General features: G+C 48.4%; 1 protein-coding gene across 1 annotated transcript in view; it reads left to right on the top strand.

Annotated features, from left to right (window-relative positions):
* The window catches only part of ipo4 (importin 4), a 197,093-nt gene that overhangs the window by 43,297 nt on the left and 131,082 nt on the right, over positions 1 to 22,714 (top strand). The window contains exons 11-12 of the mRNA XM_078204800.1: positions 1,485 to 1,538; positions 6,505 to 6,614. Of these exons, the coding sequence (XP_078060926.1) occupies positions 1,485 to 1,538; positions 6,505 to 6,614 (164 nt within the window). The remainder of the gene's footprint in view (positions 1 to 1,484; positions 1,539 to 6,504; positions 6,615 to 22,714) is intronic.

Raw genomic sequence — 22,714 nt, 5'->3', positions numbered from 1 at the left:
TGTACACACACCCTGTTGTGAGTGTTGATCCTCTGAATAAAGACCGCAGACGAACTGTTGGATAACATTGTACTGACGGATCATTCTCAGACGGAGGACGGCAAAACCGCTGTGGGTTTGGCAGCATGATCCCACTCAGCTCAGTTTGTGTTACCGATACCTGGGCTGGAATTCTCCCCAAAACATTGAGTGGCGAATTCGCGGGAAAACTGGAGTAATTCCCGCTGGTTTTTCCAGTGGGAGTTCAGACTCGAATCTCTGAATGATTGTTGAATAATTGAATGTTTTTAAGGCAAGGATGGATAGATTTTTGAACAGTGAAGGAATTAAGGGTTATGGTGGGCGGGCGGGTCAGTGGAGCTGAGTCCACAAAAAGATCAGCCATGATCTTATTGAATGGCGGAGCAGGCTCGAGGGGCCGGATGGCCTACTCCTGCTCCTGGTTCTGATGTTCTTGCGTTCTCCCACCCTCTGTGCAAAGCAAAGGCCACCAACGTGAATATCATTAGATTTCAGGGGACGGGGCTTATTCCCGCCCAGGAGTCTGGAACCAGCGGGCCTCTTGGGCCTGTGAAGTGGCCCCGATCTGTCAGCCTCCTGTTTGCTGGCCAGCGAGACCCCTGCAGTGCCGCCGCATCCCCCCCCCGACCATTTTCAGGCATGCTTCCCCCCCCCCCCCCCCCCGTCCCAATCTGCCACGATCTCCACGCCCTCCCACCCCGCAGTGCAGTCCTCTGCAGGATGCCCCCTCTCTACTCCCAGCCCTGCCCGATCACCGGCCTCCCTCCTGCCCCAATCAATCCCAATGGCAGTGTGGCAACAAGGACCCCCCGCCCCCTTGGCTCTGCCCCATGCCCGATGGGCTGGGCCAGGGTGCCCCCTGTGCAGGGGCACTTTGCCCCTGGGGCAGTGCCAGGGTGCCCACCACCCACCCACCGCCCGACCCCCTGCCGGGCCCCAATGGACCCTCCTTCTCTCCAGTGAGGTTGGGCTGCTCGTTCCCTGAAAGTGGGGAGCTATGGTGATCCCTGCTGGAGTGAAAGGCTCTGGCGGGGTGGGAGAGGTTGGCAGGCCCAGAGAATTCAGTCCTCGGCCCGCCTTACAGCCGATTTCCGGTGTCGCGCAGACGCCGCTGGGAATCTGGCCCTGGGAGACGGAAGCGCAGCACGACCGTTAGCGGGAATCCCGCTAATCGGCCGACACGTGATTCTCTCGGCTAAAAAAATGAGCGCAGCGTGCCAGGAGAATCGAGGCCATCATCTTTGCCGAGGAACCTTGGAACCGTGTCTGCGGCTGGTGTTTAAACAGGCACGGCAGTACCTCTGAGCATGGTGTCTGAATGTGTTCACCCTTGAAGTTATCCACAAAGGCATCAAAACATCCCAGCTCCATCGACTCTGAGGGAGGGACCCTTGGTGAATTTGAATTTGGCTAGATTTGGACAGCAGTCTGAAATATCTGTCTCCTCTCTCTCTCTCTCCCAGGTAATCGACACGCTAGCCCTCCATCTGCCTCCAGAGAAACTGTTTTCCCAGCTGGTGAGTTGAAATGCGACTGTGGTGTGTGGGCCAGGGGATAGATGCTTGACTCTCTCACCCTGCAATAGGGGCAGAACTGCCCAGAGCGCAAAGGATTGACGCAATCATGTAGGGGTCAGGGGTCAGCAAAGAGAAGATGGCCCAGAAGCGAGGATGTCAGAGGGGCTGACGTTGCGTGCGGAAGGGAGTTGGAGGAAACTTACACCAGGAGAGGCGGCACAGTGGTTAGCACTGCTGCCTCACAGCCCCAGGGATCTGGGTTTGATTCCCAGCTTGGGTCACTGTCTGTGCAGAGTCTGCACGTTCTCCCCGTGTCTGCGTGGGTTTCCTCCGGGTGCTCCGGTTTCCTCCCACAGTCCAAAGGCGTGCGAGTTAGGTTTATTGGCCGTGCTAAATTGCCCCTTAGTGTCCCGGGATCTGTACTTAAGGGGATTGGCCATGCTAAATTGTCCCCTTAGTGTCCAAAGATGTGTATGTTAGGTGGATTGGCCATGCTAAATATAGCACAGCCCAATGCCCCTAACCAGCACGTCTTTCGGACTGTGGGAGGAAACTGGAGCATGAGTGGTGAAGAAGGCATTCGGCATGCTTGGTTTCATCGGTCAGAACATTGAATACAGGAGTTGGGACGTCTTGTTGAAGTTGTACAAGACATTGGTAAGGCCATACTTGGAATACTGTGTACAGTTCTGGTCACCCTATTATAGAAAGGATATTATTAAACTAGAAAGAGTGCAGAAAAGATTTACTAGGATGCTACCGGGACTTGATGGTTTGAGTTATAAGGAGAGGCTGGATAGACTGGGACTTTTTTCTCTGGAGCGTAGGAGGCTGAGGGGTGATCTTATAGAGGTCTATAAAATAATGAGGGGCACAGATCAGAGAGATAGTCAATATCTTTTCCCAAAGGTAGGGGAGTCTAAAACTAGAGGGTATAGGTTTAAGGTGAGAGGGGAGAGATACAGAAGGGTCCAGAGGGGCAATTTTTTCACACAGAGGGTGGTGAGTGTCTGGAACGAGCTGCCAGAGGCAGTAGTAGAGGCGGGTACAATTTTGTCTTTTAAAAAGCGTTTAGACAGTTACATGGGTACGATGGGTATAGAGGGATATGGGCCAAACGCGGGCAATTGGGACGAGCTTCAGGGTTTGAAAAAAAATGGGTGGATTGGACAAGTTGGGCCGAAGGGCCTGTTTCCATGCTCTAAACCTCTGACTATGAAACCCACGCAGACACGGGGCGAACGTGCAGACTCCACACAGACAGTGACCCTCGCCGGGAATCGAACCCGGGTCCCCAGCGCCGCGAGGCAGCAGTGCTAACCCACTGTGCCACCGTGCCCCGCCCCAGCCAGCGACACCCACGTCCCATAAACAAATTCAAAAGGAAAGCTCACCTCTGGGTCAAACAGGACACCAAGTAAAGCCGAGGATGTTCCTGGCTCCCGGCAGCTCGCTTCTTAAGGGGACTGGAAGCTGCCATCAGAAACCTCCAACCTCGTCCCCGGCTGGGATTCTCTGGTGAACGGAGTTTTGAGCGAGTGCCAAATTCCTGCTGGCAGCTTGGGTGGGCCCCGGGCGAGATGGGAGAACCCCGCCCTGTATCTTTAATCTTCCTGGTGTTCACTTGCCCATATTGTAACTTCAGCAAGCTGCTGATGACACGGAGATGGATGCTGAGATCTGATGGAGAGAGGCAGGGTAACTTCATTCCTGTAACCCACAAACTGATCGATTGGAATATAGTGTCCAATTCTGGTCGCCGCACTACCAGAAGGATGTGGAGGCTTTGGAGAGGGTACAGAAAAGATTTACCAGGATGTTGCCTGGTATGGAGGGCATTAACTATGAGGAGAGGTTGGAGAAACTTGGTTTGTTCTCACTGGAACGACGGAGGTTGAGGGGAGACCTGACAGAAGTCTACAAGATTATGAGGGGCATGGACAGAGTGGATAGTCAGAAGCTTTTTCCCCAGGGTGGAAGAGTCAATTACTAGGGGGGGCACAGGTTTAAGGTGCGAGGGGCAAGGTTTAAAGGAGATGTACGAGGCAAGTTTTTTTACACAGAGGGTGGTGGGTGCCTGGAACTCGCTGCCGGGGGAGGGAGTGGAAGCGGATACGATAGTGAGTTTTAAGGGGCGTCTGGACAAATACATGAATGGGATGGGAATAGAGGGATACGGTCCCCGGAAGGGTAGGGGGTTTTAGTTCAGTCGGGGCAGCATGGTCGGTGCAGGCTTGGAGGGCCGAAGGACCTGTTCCTGTGCTGTAATTTTCTTTGTTCTCCTTTGATTGATTTGATTTGATTTATTATTGTCACATGTATTGGGATACAGTGAAAAGTATTGTTCCTTGCGCGCTATACAGACAAAGCATACCGTTCATAGAGAAGGAAAGGAGAGAGTGCAGAATGTAGTGTTACAGTCATAGCTAGGGTGTAGAGAAAGATCAACTCAGTGCGAGGTAGGTCCATTCAAAAGTCTGACAGCAGCAGGGAAGAAGCTGTTCTTGAGTCGGTCGGTACGTGACCTCAGACTTTTGTATCTTTTTCCCCGACGGAAGAAGGTGGAAGAGAGAATGTCCGGGGTGCGTGGGGGGGGTCCTTAATTATGCCGGCTGCTTTTCCCCGAGGCAGCGGGAAGTGTAGACAGAGTCAATGGATGGGAGGCTGGTTTGCGTGATGGATTGGGCTACATTCACGACCTTTTGTAGTTCCTTGCGGTCTTGGGCAGAGCAGGAGCCCCAGACCGAGCTGTGATACACCCAGAAAGAATGCTTTCTATGGGGCATCTGTGAAAGTTGGTGAGAGTCGTAGCTGACATGACAAATTTTCTTAGTCTTCTGAGGAAGTAGAGGCATTGGTGGGCTTTCTTAACTATAGTGTCGGCATCGGGGGGACCAGGACAGGTTGTTGGTGATCTGGACACCTAAAAACATGAAGCTCTCGACCCTTTCTACTTCGTCCCCGTTGATGTAGACAGGGGCATGTTCTCCTTTACGCTTCCTGAAGTCGATGACAATCTCCTTTGTTTTGTTGACATTGAGGGAGAGATTATTGTTGCTGCACCAGTTCACCAGATTCTCTATCTCATTCCTGTTCTCTGTCTCGTCATTGTTTGAGATCCGACCCACGACAGTGGTGTCGTCAGCAAACTTGAAAATCGAATTGGAGGGGAATTTGGCCGCACAGTCAGAGGTGTATAAGGAGTATAGTAGGGGGCTGAGAACACAGCCTTGTGGGGCACCGGTGTTGAGGATTAAAGTTAAAGTTTATTTATTCGTCACAAGTAAGGCTCGCATTAACACTGCAATGAAGCCACTCTGAAATTCTACTCGCGCCTGTTCGGGTACACTGAGGGAGAATTTAGCACGGCCAATGCTCCTTCCCCACACACCTTTGGACTGTGGGAGGAAACCCACGCAGACACTGGGAGAAAGTGCAGACGCCCGCACAGACAGTGACCCAAGCCGGGAATCGAATCCTTGCGCTGTGAGGCAGCAATGCCAACCACTGTGCCACCCACACAGATGATCGTGGAGGAGGTGTTGTTGCCCCTGCTTATGTATCAAACGGGCAGAATGCAGATCAAGGAGGATAGCGAAGGAGGTTGGTTGAGGGTATCTGGAGATGATGGGTGTGGGGTTGGGAGGGAAGCCAGCATTGATCTGTATTTGGGGATATCTGGAGATCAGACTATAGGGTTGGGAGGGAAGCCAGCGACCTGGTTTTGGCCATGCAGGGAATGAAGGAGGGCAAGGCCACAGAGCTGGATGGTGGATAAAGGATATTGGAAATCCATGCTGGAACTTCCCGTATCGAAGGCTATTTCGCAGCCCAATCCATCACGCAAACCAGCCTCCCATCCATCGACTCTGTCTACACTTCCCACTGCCTCGGGAAAAGCAGCCAGTATAATTAAGGACCCCACGCACCTTGGACATTCTCTCTTCCACCTTCCATCGGGGAAAAAGATAGAAAAGTCTGAGGTCACATAGCAACCGACTGAAGAACAGCTTACAGTGGTTAGCGCTGCTGCTTCACAGCTCCAGGAGCCTGGGTTCGATTCCCGGCTTGGGTCACTGTCTGTGTGGAGTTTGCACATTCCCCTCGTGTCTGCGTGGGTTTCCTCCAGGTGCTCCGGTTTCCTCCCACAGTCCAAAGATGTGCGGGTTAGGTTTATTGTCCATGCTAAATTACCCCTTAGTGTCCTGAGATGTGTAGGTTAGAGGGATTAGTGGGTAAATATGTAGGGATATGGGAGTAGGGCCTGGGTGGGATTGTGGTCGGTGCAGACTCGATGGGCCAAATGGCCTCTTTCTGTACTGTAGGGTTTCTATGATTCTTCGCTGCTGCTGTCAGACTTTTGAATGGACCTACCTCGCAATAAGTTGATCTTTCTCTACACCCTAGCTATGACTGTAACACTACGTTCTGCACTCTCTCCTTTCCTTCTCTATGAATGGTATGCTTTGTATAGCGCGCAAGAAACAATACTTTTTATTATGTTAACACGTGACAATAAATCAAATCAAAACCGCAGGGTCCAACACTTGTGAAATGTTGCCTCTATTCTGTCTCCACCGGATGCTGTCAGACCTGCTGACTTTTCTTCATGTTAGAGCAATTCTCAAGTTGTGTTTGTGGCTTTGGGCAAGGGGCTCTCGTGCTTTGCGGAGACGACTGGGGTTTAAAACAATGTATGTGGACCTGGGAAGCATGATCTCTTCCTTGGGTGAGATACCATAGAGCTGATGGCATCGCGCTGTGCCCCAGGGATCATTATCGGGAGAGACCTGGCACAAAGCAGTTTGCCCCGATGTCGCCCTGGAAAGGGAGGTGTAAATTCCGGCTGGAATTTGCCCCCATGTGCAGGAGGTTTTGCTGCAACATCTGTGTCCCCACTGCCAGTCGCTCCTAACCTGATCTGGTAAGATGTCTCTCCCTATCTCTCTCTGTTTCTCTCCGATAGACTCCTCTGATGGAGCCAGCACTGAGGAGTGATAATCCATATGAAAGGAAGGCAGGCCTGATGAGTATGGCTGTGTTGGCAGAGGGCTGTGCAGACCACATTCGCCAGAAGTAAGTTTCCCAATGTTACAGGTAAAGACCGCAGTGTAAACACCCGCCAGTACGCACTGTAATAGGGATATAGACCGCAGTGTAAACACCCGTCAGTACGCACTGTAATAGGGATATAGACCGCAGTGTAAACACCCGTCAGTACGCACTGTAATAGGGATATAGACCGCAGTGTAAACACCCGTCAGTACGCACTGTAATAGGGATATAGACCGCAGTGTAAACACCCGTCAGCACGCACTGTAATAGGGATATAGACCGCAGTGTAAACACCCTTCAGTACGCACTGTAATAGAGATATAGACCGCAGTGTAAACACCCGTCAGTACGCACTGTAATAGAGATATAGACCGCAGTGTAAACACCCGTCAGTACGCACTGTAATAGAGATATAGACCGCATGTGTAAACACTCGTCAGTACGCACTGTAATAGAGATATAGACCGCAGTGTAAACACCCGTCAGTTCGCACTGTAATAGAGATATAGACCGCAGTGTAAACACCCGTCAGTACGCACTGTAATAGGGATATAGACCGCAGTGTAAACACCCGTCAGTACGCACTGTAATAGAGATATAGACCACAGTGTAAACACCCGTCAGTACGCACTGTAATAGGGATATAGACCGCAGTGTAAACACCCGTCAGTACGCACTGTAATAGAGATATAGACCGCAGTGTAAACACCCATCAGTACGCACTGTAATAGGGATATAGACCGCAGTGTAAACACCAGTCAGTACGCACTGTAATAGGGATATAGACCGCAGTGTAAACACCCGTCAGTACGCACTGTAATAGGGATATAGACCGCAGCGTAAACACCCGTCAGTACGCACTGTAATAGAGATAGAGACCGCGGTGTAAACACCCGTCAGTACGCACTGTAATAGAGATATAGACCGCAGTGTAAACACCCGTCAGTACGCACTGTAATAGGGATATAGACAGCAGTGTAAACACCCGTCAGTACGCACTGTAATAGGGATATAGACCGCAGCGTAAACACCCGTCAGTACGCACTGTAATAGAGATATAGACCGCAGTGTAAACACCCGTCAGTACGCACTGTAAGAGGGATATAGACCGCAGTGTAAACACCCGTCAGTACGCACTGTAATAGAGATATAGACCGCAGTGTAAACACCCGTCAGTACGCACTGTAATAGGGATATAGACCGCAGTGTAAACACCCATCAGTACGCACTGTAATAGGGATATAGACCGCAGTGTAAACATCCGTCAGTACGCACTGTAATAGAGATATAGACTGCAGTGTAAACACCCGTCAGTACGCACTGTAATAGGGATATAGACCGCAGTGTAAACACCCGTCAGTACGCACTGTAATAGAGATACAGACCGCAGTGTAAACACCCGTCAGTACGCACAGTAATAGAGATATAGACCGCAGTGTAAACACCCATCAGTACGCACTGTAATAGGGATATAGACCGCAGTGTAAACACCCGTCAGTACGCACTGTAATCGGGATAGAGACCGCAGTGTAAACACCCGTCAGTACGCACTGTAATAGGGATATAGACCGCAGTGTAAACACCCGTCAGTACGCACTGTAATAGGGATATAGACCGCAGTGTAAACACCCGTCAGTACGCACTGTAATAGAGATATAGACCGCAGTGTAAACACCCGTCAGTACGCACTGTAATAGGGATATAGACCGCAGTGTAAACACCCGTCAGCACGCACTGTAATAGGGATATAGACCGCAGTGTAAACACCCTTCAGTACGCACTGTAATAGAGATATAGACCGCAGTGTAAACACCCGTCAGTACGCACTGTAATAGAGATATAGACCGCAGTGTAAACACCCGTCAGTACGCACTGTAATAGAGATATAGACCGCATGTGTAAACACTCGTCAGTACGCACTGTAATAGAGATATAGACCGCAGTGTAAACACCCGTCAGTTCGCACTGTAATAGAGATATAGACCGCAGTGTAAACACCCGTCAGTACGCACTGTAATAGGGATATAGACCGCAGTGTAAACACCCGTCAGTACGCACTGTAATAGATATATAGACCACAGTGTAAACACCCGTCAGTACGCACTGTAATAGGGATATAGACCGCAGTGTAAACACCCGTCAGTACGCACTGTAATAGAGATATAGACCGCAGTGTAAACACCCATCAGTACGCACTGTAATAGGGATATAGACCGCAGTGTAAACACCAGTCAGTACGCACTGTAATAGGGATATAGACCGCAGTGTAAACACCCGTCAGTACGCACTGTAATAGGGATATAGACCGCAGCGTAAACACCCGTCAGTACGCACTGTAATAGAGATAGAGACCGCGGTGTAAACACCCGTCAGTACGCACTGTAATAGAGATATAGACCGCAGTGTAAACACCCGTCAGTACGCACTGTAATAGGGATATAGACAGCAGTGTAAACACCCGTCAGTACGCACTGTAATAGGGATATAGACCGCAGCGTAAACACCCGTCAGTACGCACTGTAATAGAGATAGAGACCGCAGTGTAAACACCCGTCAGTACGCACTGTAAGAGGGATATAGACCGCAGTGTAAACACCCGTCAGTACGCACTGTAATAGAGATATAGACCGCAGTGTAAACACCCGTCTGTACGCACTGTAATAGGGATATAGACCGCAGTGTAAACACCCATCAGTACGCACTGTAATAGGGATATAGACCGCAGTGTAAACATCCGTCAGTACGCACTGTAATAGAGATATAGACTGCAGTGTAAACACCCGTCAGTACGCACTGTAATAGGGATATAGACCGCAGTGTAAACACCCGTCAGTACGCACTGTAATAGAGATACAGACCGCAGTGTAAACACCCGTCAGTACGCACAGTAATAGAGATATAGACCGCAGTGTAAACACCCATCAGTACGCACTGTAATAGGGATATAGACCGCAGTGTAAACACCCGTCAGTACGCACTGTAATCGGGATAGAGACCGCAGTGTAAACACCCGTCAGTACGCACTATAATAGGGATATAGACCGCAGTGTAAACACCCGTCAGTGCGCACTGTAATAGGGATATAGACCGCAGTGTAAACACCCGTCAGTACGCACTGTAATAGAGATATAGACCGCAGTGTAAACATCCGTCAGTACGCACTGTAATAGAGATATAGACTGCAGTGTAAACACCCGTCAGTACGCACTGTAATAGGGATATAGACCGCGGTGTAAACACCCGTCAGTACGCACTGTAATAGAGATACAGACCGCAGTGTAAACACCCGTCAGTACGCACAGTAATAGAGATACAGACCGCAGTGTAAACACCCATCAGTACGCACTATAATAGGGATATAGACCGCAGTGTAAACACCCGTCAGTGCGCACTGTAATAGTGATATAGACCGCAGTGTAAACACCCGTCAGTACGCACTGTAATAGAGATATAGACCGCAGTGTAAACACCCGTCAGTACGCACTGTAATAGAGATATAGACCGCAGTGTAAACACCCGTCAGTACGCACTGTAATAGGGATATAGACCGCGGTGTAAACACCCGTCAGTACGCACTGTAATAGGGATATAGACCGCAGTGTAAACACCCGTCAGTACGCACTGTAATAGGGATATAGACCGCAGTGTAAACACCCGTCAGTACGCACTGTAATAGAGATATAGACCGCGGTGTAAACACCCGTCAGTACGCACTGTAATAGGGATATAGACCGCGGTGTAAACACCCGTCAGTACGCACTGTAATAGAGATATAGACCGCAGTGTAAACACCCGTCAGTACGCACTGTAATAGGGATATAGACCGCAGTGTAAACACCCGTCAGTACGCACTGTAATAGGGATATAGACCGCAGTGTAAACACCCGTCAGTACGCACTGTAATAGGGATATAGACCGCAGTGTAAACACCCGTCAGTACGCACTGTAATAGAGATATAGACCGCGGTGTAAACACCCGTCAGTACGCACTGTAATAGAGATATAGACCGCAGTGTAAACACCCGTCAGTACGCACTGTAATAGAGATATAGACCGCAGTGTAAACACCCGTCAGTACGCACTGTAATAGAGATATAGACCGCAGTGTAAACACCCGTCAGTACGCACTGTAATAGGGATATAGACCGCAGTGTAAACACCCATCAGTACGCACTATAATAGGGATATAGACCGCAGTGTAAAAACCCGTCAGTGCGCACTGTAATAGGGATATAGACCGCAGTGTAAACACCCGTCAGTACGCACTGTAATAGAGATATAGACCGCAGTGTAAACACCCGTCAGTACGCACTGTAATAGAGATATAGACCGCAGTGTAAACACCCGTCAGTACGCACTGTAATAGGGATATAGACCGCGGTGTAAACACCCGTCAGTACGCACTGTAATAGGGATATAGACCGCAGTGTAAACACCCGTCAGTACGCACTGTAATAGGGATATAGACCGCGGTGTAAACACCTGTCAGTACGCACTGTAATAGAGATATAGACCGCGGTGTAAACACCCGTCAGTACGCACTGTAATAGGGATATAGACCGCGGTGTAAACACCCGTCAGTACGCACTGTAATAGAGATATAGACCGCAGTGTAAACACCCGTCAGTACGCACTGTAATAGGGATATAGACCGCAGTGTAAACACCCGTCAGTACGCACTGTAATAGGGATATAGACCGCAGTGTAAACACCCGTCAGTACGCACTGTAATAGGGATATAGACCGCAGTGTAAACACCCGTCAGTACGCACTGTAATAGAGATATAGACCGCGGTGTAAACACCCGTCAGTACGCACTGTAATAGAGATATAGACCGCAGTGTAAACACCCGTCAGTACGCACTGTAATAGAGATATAGACCGCAGTGTAAACACCCGTCAGTACGCACTGTAATAGAGATATAGACCGCAGTGTAAACACCCGTCAGTACGCACTGTAATAGAGATATAGACCGCAGTGTAAACACCCGTCAGTACGCACTGTAATAGGGATATAGACCGCGGTGTAAACACCCGTCAGTACGCACTGTAATAGAGATATAGACCGCAGTGTAAACACCCGTCAGTACGCACTGTAATAGGGATATAGACCGCAGTGTAAACACCCGTCAGTACGCACTGTAATAGGGATATAGACCGCAGTGTAAACACCCGTCAGTACGCACTGTAATAGGGATATAGACCGCAGTGTAAACACCCGTCAGTACGCACTGTAATAGAGATATAGACCGCAGTGTAAACACCCGTCAGTACGCACTGTAATAGGGATATAGACCGCGGTGTAAACACCCGTCAGTATGCACTGTAATAGTGATATAGACCGCAGTGTAAACACCCGTCAGTACGCACTGTAATAGAGATATAGACCGCAGTGTAAACACCCGTCCGTACGCACTGTAATAGGGATATAGACCGCAGTGTAAACACCCGTCAGTACGCACTGTAATAGGGAAATCGACCGCAGTGTAAACACCCGTCAGTATGCACTGTAATAGAGATATAGACCGCAGTGTATACACCCGTCAGTACGCACTGTAATAGAGATATAGACCGCAGTGTAAACACGCGTCAGTACGCACTGTAATAGGGATATAGACCGCAGTGTAAACACCCGTCAGTACGCACTGTAATAGGGATATAGACCGCAGTGTAAACACCCGTCAGTACGCACTGTAATAGAGATATAGACCGCAGTGTAAACACGCGTCAGTACGCACTGTAATAGGGATATAGACCGCAGTGTAAACACCCGTCAGTACGCACTGTAATAGAGATATAGACCGCAGTGTAAACACCCGTCAGTACGCACTGTAATAGGGATATAGACCGCAGTGTAAACACCCGTCAGTACGCACTGTAATAGAGATATAGACCGCAGTGTAAACACCCGTCAATACGCACTGTAATAGAGATATAGACCGCAGTGTAAACACCCGTCAGTACGCACTGTAATAGAGATATAGACCGCAGTGTAAACACCCGTCAGTACGCACTGTAATAGGGAGACAGACCGCAGTGTAAACACCCGTCAGTACGCACTGTAAAAGGGATATAAGCCGCAGTGTAAACACCCGTCAGTACGCACTGTAATAGAGATATAGACCGCAGTGTAAACACCCGTCAGTACGCACTGTAATAGAGATATAGACCGCAGTGTAAACACCCGTCAGTACGCACTGTAATAGAGATATAGACCGCAGTGTAAACACCCGTCAGTACGCAGTGTAATAGAGATATAGACCGCAGTGTAAACACCCGTCAGTACGCACTGTAATAGAGATATAGACCGCAGTGTAAACACCCGTCAGTACGCACTGTAATAGGGATATAGACCGCAGTGTAAACACCCGTCAGTACGCACTGTAATAGGGATATAGACCGCAGTGTAAACACCCGTCAGTACGCACTGTAAGAGGGATATAGACCGCAGTGTAAACACCCGTCAGTACGCACTGTAATAGAGATATAGACCGCATAGTAAACACCCGTCAGTATGCACTGTAATAGGGATATAGACCGCAGTGTAAACACCCGTCAGTACGCACTGTAATAGAGATATAGACCGCAGTGTAAACACCCGTCAGTACGCACTGTAATAGGGATATAGACCGCAGTGTAAACACCCGTCAGTACGCACTGTAATAGGGATATAGACCGCAGTGTAAACACCCGTCAGTACGCACTGTAATAGAGATTTCGACCGCAGTGTAAACACCCGTCAGTACGCACTGTAACAGGGATATAGACCGCTGTGTAAACACCCGTCAGTACGCACTGTAATAGGGATATAGACCGCAGTGTAAACACCCGTCAGTACGCACTGTAATAGATATATAGACCGCAGTGTAAACACCCGTCAGTACGCAGTGTAATAGAGATATAGACCGCAGTGTAAACACCCGTCAGTACGCACTGTAATAGAGATATAGACCGCAGTGTAAACACCCGTCAGTACGCACTGTAATAGGGATATAGACCGCAGTGTAAACACCCGTCAGTACGCACTGTAATAGAGATATAGACCGCAATGTAAACACCTGTCAGTACGCACTGTAATCGAGATATAGACCGCAGTGTAAACACCCGTCAGTACGCACTGTAATAGAGATATAGACCGCAGTGTAAACACCCGTCAGTACGCACTGTAATAGAGATATAAACCGCAGTGTAAACACCCGTCAGTACGCAGTGTAATAGAGATATAGACCGCAGTGTAAACACCCGTCAGTACGCACTGTAATAGAGATATAGACCGCAGTGTAAACACCCGTCAGTACGCACTGTAATAGAGATATAGACCGCAGTGTAAACACCCGTCAGTACGCACTGTAATAGGGATATAGACCGCAGTGTAAACACCCGTCAGTACGCACTGTAATAGGGATATACACCGCAGTGTAAACACACGTCAGTACGCACTGTAATAGATATAGACCGCAGTGTAAACACCCGTCAGTACGCACTTTAATAGAGATATAGACCGCAGTGTAAACACGTCAGTACGCACTGTAATAGAGATATAGACCGCAGTGTAAACACCCGTCAGTACGCACTGTAATAGGGATATAGACCGCAGTGTAAACACCCGTCAGTACGCACTGTAATCGGGATATAGACCGCAGTGTAAACACCCGTCAGTACGCACTGTAATAGAGATATAGACCGCAGTGTAAACACCCGTCAGTACGCACTGTAAGAGGGATATAGACCGCAGTGTAAACACCCGTCAGTACGCACTGTAATAGAGATATAGACCGCATAGTAAACACCCGTCAGTATGCACTGTAATAGGGATATAGACCGCAGTGTAAACACCCGTCAGTACGCACTGTAATAGAGATATAGACCGCAGTGTAAACACCCGTCAGTACGCACTGTAATAGGGATATAGACCGCAGTGTAAACACCCGTCAGTACGCACTGTAATAGGGATATAGACCGCAGTGTAAACACCCGTCAGTACGCACTGTAATAGAGATTTCGACCGCAGTGTAAACACCCGTCAGTACGCACTGTAACAGGGATATAGACCGCTGTGTAAACACCCGTCAGTACGCACTGTAATAGGGATATAGACCGCAGTGTAAACACCCGTCAGTACGCACTGTAATAGATATATAGACCGCAGTGTAAACACCCGTCAGTACGCAGTGTAATAGAGATATAGACCGCAGTGTAAACACCCGTCAGTACGCACTGTAATAGAGATATAGACCGCAGTGTAAACACCCGTCAGTACGCACTGTAATAGGGATATAGACCGCAGTGTAAACACCCGTCAGTACGCACTGTAATAGAGATATAGACCGCAATGTAAACACCTGTCAGTACGCACTGTAATCGAGATATAGACCGCAGTGTAAACACCCGTCAGTACGCACTGTAATAGAGATATAGACCGCAGTGTAAACACCCGTCAGTACGCACTGTAATAGAGATATAAACCGCAGTGTAAACACCCGTCAGTACGCAGTGTAATAGAGATATAGACCGCAGTGTAAACACCCGTCAGTACGCACTGTAATAGAGATATAGACCGCAGTGTAAACACCCGTCAGTACGCACTGTAATAGAGATATAGACCGCAGTGTAAACACCCGTCAGTACGCACTGTAATAGGGATATAGACCGCAGTGTAAACACCCGTCAGTACGCACTGTAATAGGGATATACACCGCAGTGTAAACACACGTCAGTACGCACTGTAATAGATATAGACCGCAGTGTAAACACCCGTCAGTACGCACTTTAATAGAGATATAGACCGCAGTGTAAACACGTCAGTACGCACTGTAATAGAGATATAGACCGCAGTGTAAACACCCGTCAGTACGCACTGTAATAGGGATATAGACCGCAGTGTAAACACCCGTCAGTACGCACTGTAATCGGGATATAGACCGCAGTGTAAACACCCGTCAGTACGCACTGTAATAGAGATATAGACCGCAGTGTAAACACCCGTCAGTACGCACTGTAATAGGGATATAGACCGCGGTGTAAACACCCGTCAGTACGCACTGTAATAGGGATATATACCGCAGTGTAAACACCCGTCAGTACGCACTGTAATAGAGATATAGACCGCAGTGTAAACACCCGTCAGTACGCACTGTAATAGAGATATAGACCGCAGTGTAAACACCCGTCAGTACGCACTGTAATAGGGATATAGACCGCAGTGTAAACACCCGTCAGTACGCACTGTAATAGAGATATAGACCACAGTGTAAACACCCGTCAGTACGCACTGTAATAGAGATATAGACCGCAGTGTAAACACGTCAGTACGCACTGTAATAGACATATAGACCGCAGTGTAAACACCCGTCAGTACGCACTGTAATAGGGATATAGACCGCAGTGTAAACACCCGTCAGTACGCACTGTAATAGAGATATAGACCACAGTGTAAACACCCGTCAGTACGCACTGTAATAGGGATATAGACTGCAGTGTAAACACCCGTCAGTACGCACTGTAATGGAGATATAGACCGCGGTGTAAACACCCTTTAGTACGCACTGTAATAGGGATATAGACTGCAGTGTAAGCACCCGTCAGTACGCACTGTAATAGAGATATAGACCACAGTGTAAGCACCCGTCAGTACTCACTGTAATAGAGATATAGACGCAGTGTAAACACCCGTCAGTATGCACTGTAATAGGGATATAGACCGCAGTGTAAACACCCGTCAGTACGCACTGTAATAGGGATATAGACCGCAGTGTAAACACCCGTCAGTACGCAGTGTAATAGAGATATAGACCGCAGTGTAAACACCCGTCAGTACGCACTGTAATAGGGATATAGACCGCAGTGTAAACACCCGTCAGTACGCACTGTAATAGGTATATAGACCGCAGTGTAAACACCCGTCAGTACGCACTGTAATAGAGATATAGACCGCAGTGTAAACACCCGTCAGTACGCACTGTAATAGAGATATAGACCGCAGTGTAAACACCCGTCAGTACGCACTGTAATCGGGATATAGACTGCAGTGTAAACACCCGTCAGTACGCACTGTAATAGGGATATAGACCGCAGTGTAAACACCCGTCAGTACGTACTGTAATAGAGATATAGACCGCAGTGTAAACACCCGTCAGTACGCACTGTAATAGGGATATAGACCGCAGTGGAAACACCCGTCAGTACGCAGTGTAATAGAGATATAGACCGCAGTGTGAACACCCGTCAGTACGCACTGTAATAGGGATATAGACCGCAGTGTAAACACCCGTCAGTACGCACTGTAATAGGGATATAGACCGCAGTGTAAACACCCGTCAGTACGCACTGTAATAGAGATATAGACCGCAGTGTAAACACCCGTCAGTACGCACTGTAATAGAGATATAGACCGCAGTGTAAACACCCGTCAGTACGCACTGTAATTGGGATGTAGACCGCAGTGTAAACACCCGTCAGTCCGCACTGTAATAGAGATATAGACCACAGTGTAAACACCCGTCAGTACGCACTGTAATCGAGATATAGACCACAGTGGAAACACCCGTCAGGACGCACTGTAATAGAGATATAGACCGCAGTGTAAACACGTCAGTACGCACTGTAATAGAGATATAGACCGCAGTGTAAACACCCGTCAGTACGCACTGTAATAGAGATATAGACCGCAGTGTAAACACCCGTCAGTGCGCACTGTAATAGGGATATAGACCGCAGTGTAAACACGTCAGTACGCACTGTAATAGAGATATAGACCGCAGTGTAAACACCCGTCAGTACGCACTGTAATAGGGATATAGACCGCAGTGTAAACACCCGTCAGTACGCACTGTAATAGGGATATAGACCGCAGTGTAAACACCCGTCAGTACGCACTGTAATAGAGATATAGACCGCAGTGTAAACACCCGTCAGTACGCACTGTAACAGAGATATAGACCGCAGTGTAAACACCCGTCAGTGCGCACTGTAATAGAGATATCGACCGCAGTGTAAACACCCGTCAGTGCGCACTGTAATAGGGATATAGACCGCAGTGTAAACACCCGTCAGTACGCACTGTAATAGAGATATAGACCGCAGTGTAAACACCCGTCAGTACGCACTGTAATAGGGATAGAGACCGCAGTGTAAACACCCGTCAGTACGCACTGTAATACAGATGTAGACCGCAGTGTAAACACCCGTCAGTACGCACTGTAATAGAGATATAGACCGCAGTGTAAACACCCGTCAGTACGCACTGTAATCGAGATATAGACCGCAGTGTAAACACCCGTCAGTACGCACTGTAATAGAGATATAGACCGCAGTGTGAACACCCGTCAGTCCGCACTGTAATAGGGATATAGACCGCAGTGTAAACACCCGTCAGTACGCACTGTAATACAGATATAGACCGCAGTGTTAACACCCGTCAGTACGCACTGTAATAGAGATATAGACGCAGTGTAAACACCCGTCAGTACGCACTGTAATAGGGATATAGACCGCAGTGTAAACACCCGTCAGTACGCACTGTAATAGAGATATGGACCGCAGTGTAAACACCCGTAAGTAGGCACTGTAATAGGGATAGAGACCGCAGTGTAAACACCCGTCAGTACGCACTGTAATAGAGATATAGACCGCAGTGTAAACACCCGTCAGTACGCACTGTAATAGAGATATAGACCGCAGTGTAAACACCCGTCAGTACGCACTGTAATAGGGATATAGACCGCAGTGTAAACACCCGTCAGTACGCACTGTAACAGGGATATAGACCGCAGTGTAAACACCCGTCAGTACGCACTGTAATAGAGATATAGACCGCAGTGTAAACACCCGTCAGTACGCACTGTAACAGGGATATAGACCGCAGTGTAAACACCCGTCAGTACGCACTGTAATAGAGATATAGACCGCAGTTTAAACACCCGTCAGTACGCACTGTAACAGGGATATAGACCGCAGTGTAAACACCCGTCAGTACGCACTGTAATAGAGATATAGACCGCAGTGTAAACACCCGTCAGTACGCACTGTAATAGAGATATAGACCGCAGTGTAAACACCCGTCAGTACGCACTGTAATAGGGATATAGACCGCAGTGTAAACACCCGTCAGTACGCACTGTAATCGAGATATAGACCGCAGTGGAAACACCCGTCAGTACGCAGTGTAATAGGGATATAGACCGCAGTGTAAACACCCGTCAGTACGCACTGTAATAGAGATATAGACCGCAGTGTAAACACCCGTCAGTACGCACTGTAATAGGGATATAGACCGCAGTGTAAGCACCCGTCAGTTCGCACTGTAATAGAGATATAGACCGCAGTGTAAACACCCGTCAGTACGCAGTGTAATAGGGATATAGACCGCAGTGTAAACACCCGTCAGTACGCACTGTAATAGAGATATAGACCGCAGTGTAAACACCCGTCAGTACGCACTGTAATAGAGATATAGACCGCAGTGTAAACACCCGTCAGTACGCACTGTAATAGAGATATAGACCGCAGTGTAAACACCCGTCAGTACGCACTGTAATAGGGATACAGACCGCAGTGTAAACACCCGTCAGTACACACTGTAATAGAGATATAGACCGCAGTGTAAACACCCGTCAGTACGCACTGTAATAGAGATATAGACCGCAGTGTAAACACCCGTCAGTACGCACTGTAATAGGGATACAGACCGCAGTGTAAACACCCGTCAGTACGCACTGTAATAGGGATATAGACCGCAGTGTAAACACCCGTCAGTACGCACTGTAATAGGGATATAGACCGCAGTGTAAACACCCGTCAGTGCGCACTGTAATAGAGATATAGACCGCAGTGTAAACACCCGTCAGTACGTACTGTAATAGAGATATAGACCGCAGTGTAAACACCCGTCAGTACGCACTGTAATAGGGATATAGACTGCAGTGTAAACACCCGTCAGTACGCACTGTAATAGAGATATAGACCGTAGTGTAAACACCCGTCAGTACGCACTGTAATAGGGATAGAGACCGCAGTGTAAACACCCGTCAGTACGTACTGTAATAGAGATATAGACCGCAGTGTAAACACCCGTCAGTACGCACTGTAATAGGGATATAGACCGCAGTGTAAACACCCGTCAGTCCGCACTGTAATAGAGATATAGACCGCAGTGTGAACACCCGTCAGTACGCACTGTAATAGAGATATAGACCGCAGTGTAAACACCCGTCAGTACGCACTGTAATAGAGATATAGACCGCAGTGTAAACACCCGTCAGTACGCACTGTAATGGAGATATAGACGCAGTGTAAACACCCGTCAGTACGCACTGTAATACAGATATAGACCGCAGTGTTAACACCCGTCAGTACGCACTGTAATAGAGATATAGACGCAGTGTAAACACCCGTCAGTACGCACTGTAATAGGGATATAGACCGCAGTGTAAACACCCGTCAGTACGCACTGTAATAGAAATATAGACCGCAGTGTAACCACCCGTAAGTACGCACTGTAATAGGGATAGAGACCGCCGTGTAAACACCCGTCAGTACGCACTGTAATAGAGATATAGACCGCGGTATAAACACCCGTCAGTACGCACTGTAATAGAGATATCGACCGCAGTGTAAACATCCGTCAGTACGCACTGTAATAGAGATATGGACCGCAGTGTAAACACCCGTCAGTACGCACTGTAATAGGGATGCAGACCGCAGTGTAAACACCCGTCAGTATGCACTGTAATAGAGATATAGACCGCAGTGTAAACACCCGTCAGTACGCACTGTAATAGGGATATAGACCGCAGTGTAAACACCCGTCAGTACGCACTGTAATAGGGATATAGACCGCAGTGTAAACACCCGTCAGTACGCACTGTAATAGAGATATAGACCGCAGTGTAAACACCCGTCAGTACGCACTGTAATAGAGATATAGACCGCAGTGTAAACACCCGTCAGTACGCACTGTAATCGGGATATAGACTGCAGTGTAAACACCCGTCAGTACGCACTGTAATAGGGATATAGACCGCAGTGTAAACACCCGTCAGTACGTACTGTAATAGAGATATAGACCGCAGTGTAAACACCCGTCAGTACGCACTGTAATAGGGATATAGACCGCAGTGTAAACACCCGTCAGTACGCAGTGTAATAGAGATATAGACCGCCGTGTGAACACCCGTCAGTACGCACTGTAATAGGGATATAGACCGCAGTGTAAACACCCGTCAGTACGCACTGTAATAGGGATATAGACCGCAGTGTAAACACCCGTCAGTACGCACTGTAATAGAGATATAGACCGCAGTGTAAACACCCGTCAGTACGCACTGTAATAGAGATATAGACCGCAGTGTAAACACCCGTCAGTGCGCACTGTAATTGGGATATAGACCGCAGTGTAAACACCCGTCAGTACGCACTGTAATAGAGATATAGACCACAGTGTAAACACCCGTCAGTACGCACTGTAATAGAGATATAGACCGCAGTGTAAACACGTCAGTACGCACTGTAATAGAGATATAGACCGCAGTGTAAACACACGTCAGTACGCACTGTAATAGGGATATAGACCGCAGTGTAAACACCCGTCAGTACGCACTGTAATAGAGATATAGACCGCAGTGTAAACACCCGTCAGTACGCACTGTAACAGAGATATAGACCGCAGTGTAAACACCCGTCAGTGCGCACTGTAATAGAGATATCGACCGCAGTGTAAACACCCGTCAGTGCGCACTGTAATAGGGATATAGACCGCAGTGTAAACACCCGTCAGTACGCACTGTAATAGAGATATAGACCGCAGTGTAAACACCCGTCAGTACGCACTGTAATAGGGATAGAGACCGCAGGGTAAACACCCGTCAGTACGCACTGTAATACAGATGTAGACCGCAGTGTAAACACCCGTCAGTACGCACTGTAATAGAGATATAGACCGCAGTGTAAACACCCGTCAGTACGCACTGTAATCGAGATATAGACCGCAGTGTAAACACCCGTCAGTACGCACTGTAATAGAGATATAGACCGCAGTGTGAACACCCGTCAGTACGCACTGTAATAGAGATATAGACCGCAGTGTAAACACCCGTCAGTACGCACTGTAATAGAGATATAGACCGCAGTGTAAACACCCGTCAGTACGCACTGTAATCGGGATATAGACCGCAGTGTAAACACCCGTCAGTACGCACTGTAATAGGGATATAGACCGCAGTGTAAACACCCGTCAGTACGTACTGTAATAGAGATATAGACCGCAGTGTGAACACCCGTCAGTACGCACTGTAATAGGGATATAGACCGCAGTGTAAACACCCGTCAGTACGCAGTGTAATAGAGATATAGACCGCCGTGTGAACACCCGTCAGTACGCACTGTAATAGGGATATAGACCGCAGTGTAAACACCCGTCAGTACGCACTGTAATAGGGATATAGACCGCAGTGTAAACACCCGTCAGTACGCACTGTAATAGAGATATAGACCGCAGTGTAAACACCCGTCAGTACGCACTGTAATAGAGATATAGACCGCAGTGTAAACACCCGTCAGTACGCACTGTAATTGGGATATAGACCGCAGTGTAAAAACCCGTCAGTACGCACTGTAATAGAGATATAGACCACAGTGTAAACACCCGTCAGTACGCACTGTAATAGAGATATAGACCGCAGTGTAAACACGTCAGTACGCACTGTAATAGAGATATAGACCGCAGTGTAAACACCCGTCAGTACGCACTGTAATAGAGATATAGACCGCAGTGTAAACACCCGTCAGTGCGCACTGTAATAGGGATATAGACCGCAGTGTAAACACGTCAGTACGCACTGTAATAGAGATATAGACCGCAGTGTAAACACCCGTCAGTACGCACTGTAATAGGGATATAGACCGCAGTGTAAACACCCGTCAGTACGCACTGTAATAGGGATATAGACCGCAGTGTAAACACCCGTCAGTACGCACTGTAATAGAGATATAGACCGCAGTGTAAACACCCGTCAGTACGCACTGTAACAGAGATATAGACCGCAGTGTAAACACCCGTCAGTGCGCACTGTAATAGAGATATCGACCGCAGTGTAAACACCCGTCAGTGCGCACTGTAATAGGGA

Source organism: Mustelus asterias, unplaced genomic scaffold (assembly GCF_964213995.1).
Source record: "Mustelus asterias unplaced genomic scaffold, sMusAst1.hap1.1 HAP1_SCAFFOLD_453, whole genome shotgun sequence".
NCBI classification, from domain to species: domain Eukaryota; kingdom Metazoa; phylum Chordata; class Chondrichthyes; order Carcharhiniformes; family Triakidae; genus Mustelus; species Mustelus asterias.
This window is presented reverse-complemented; position numbering and strand designations above follow the sequence as displayed.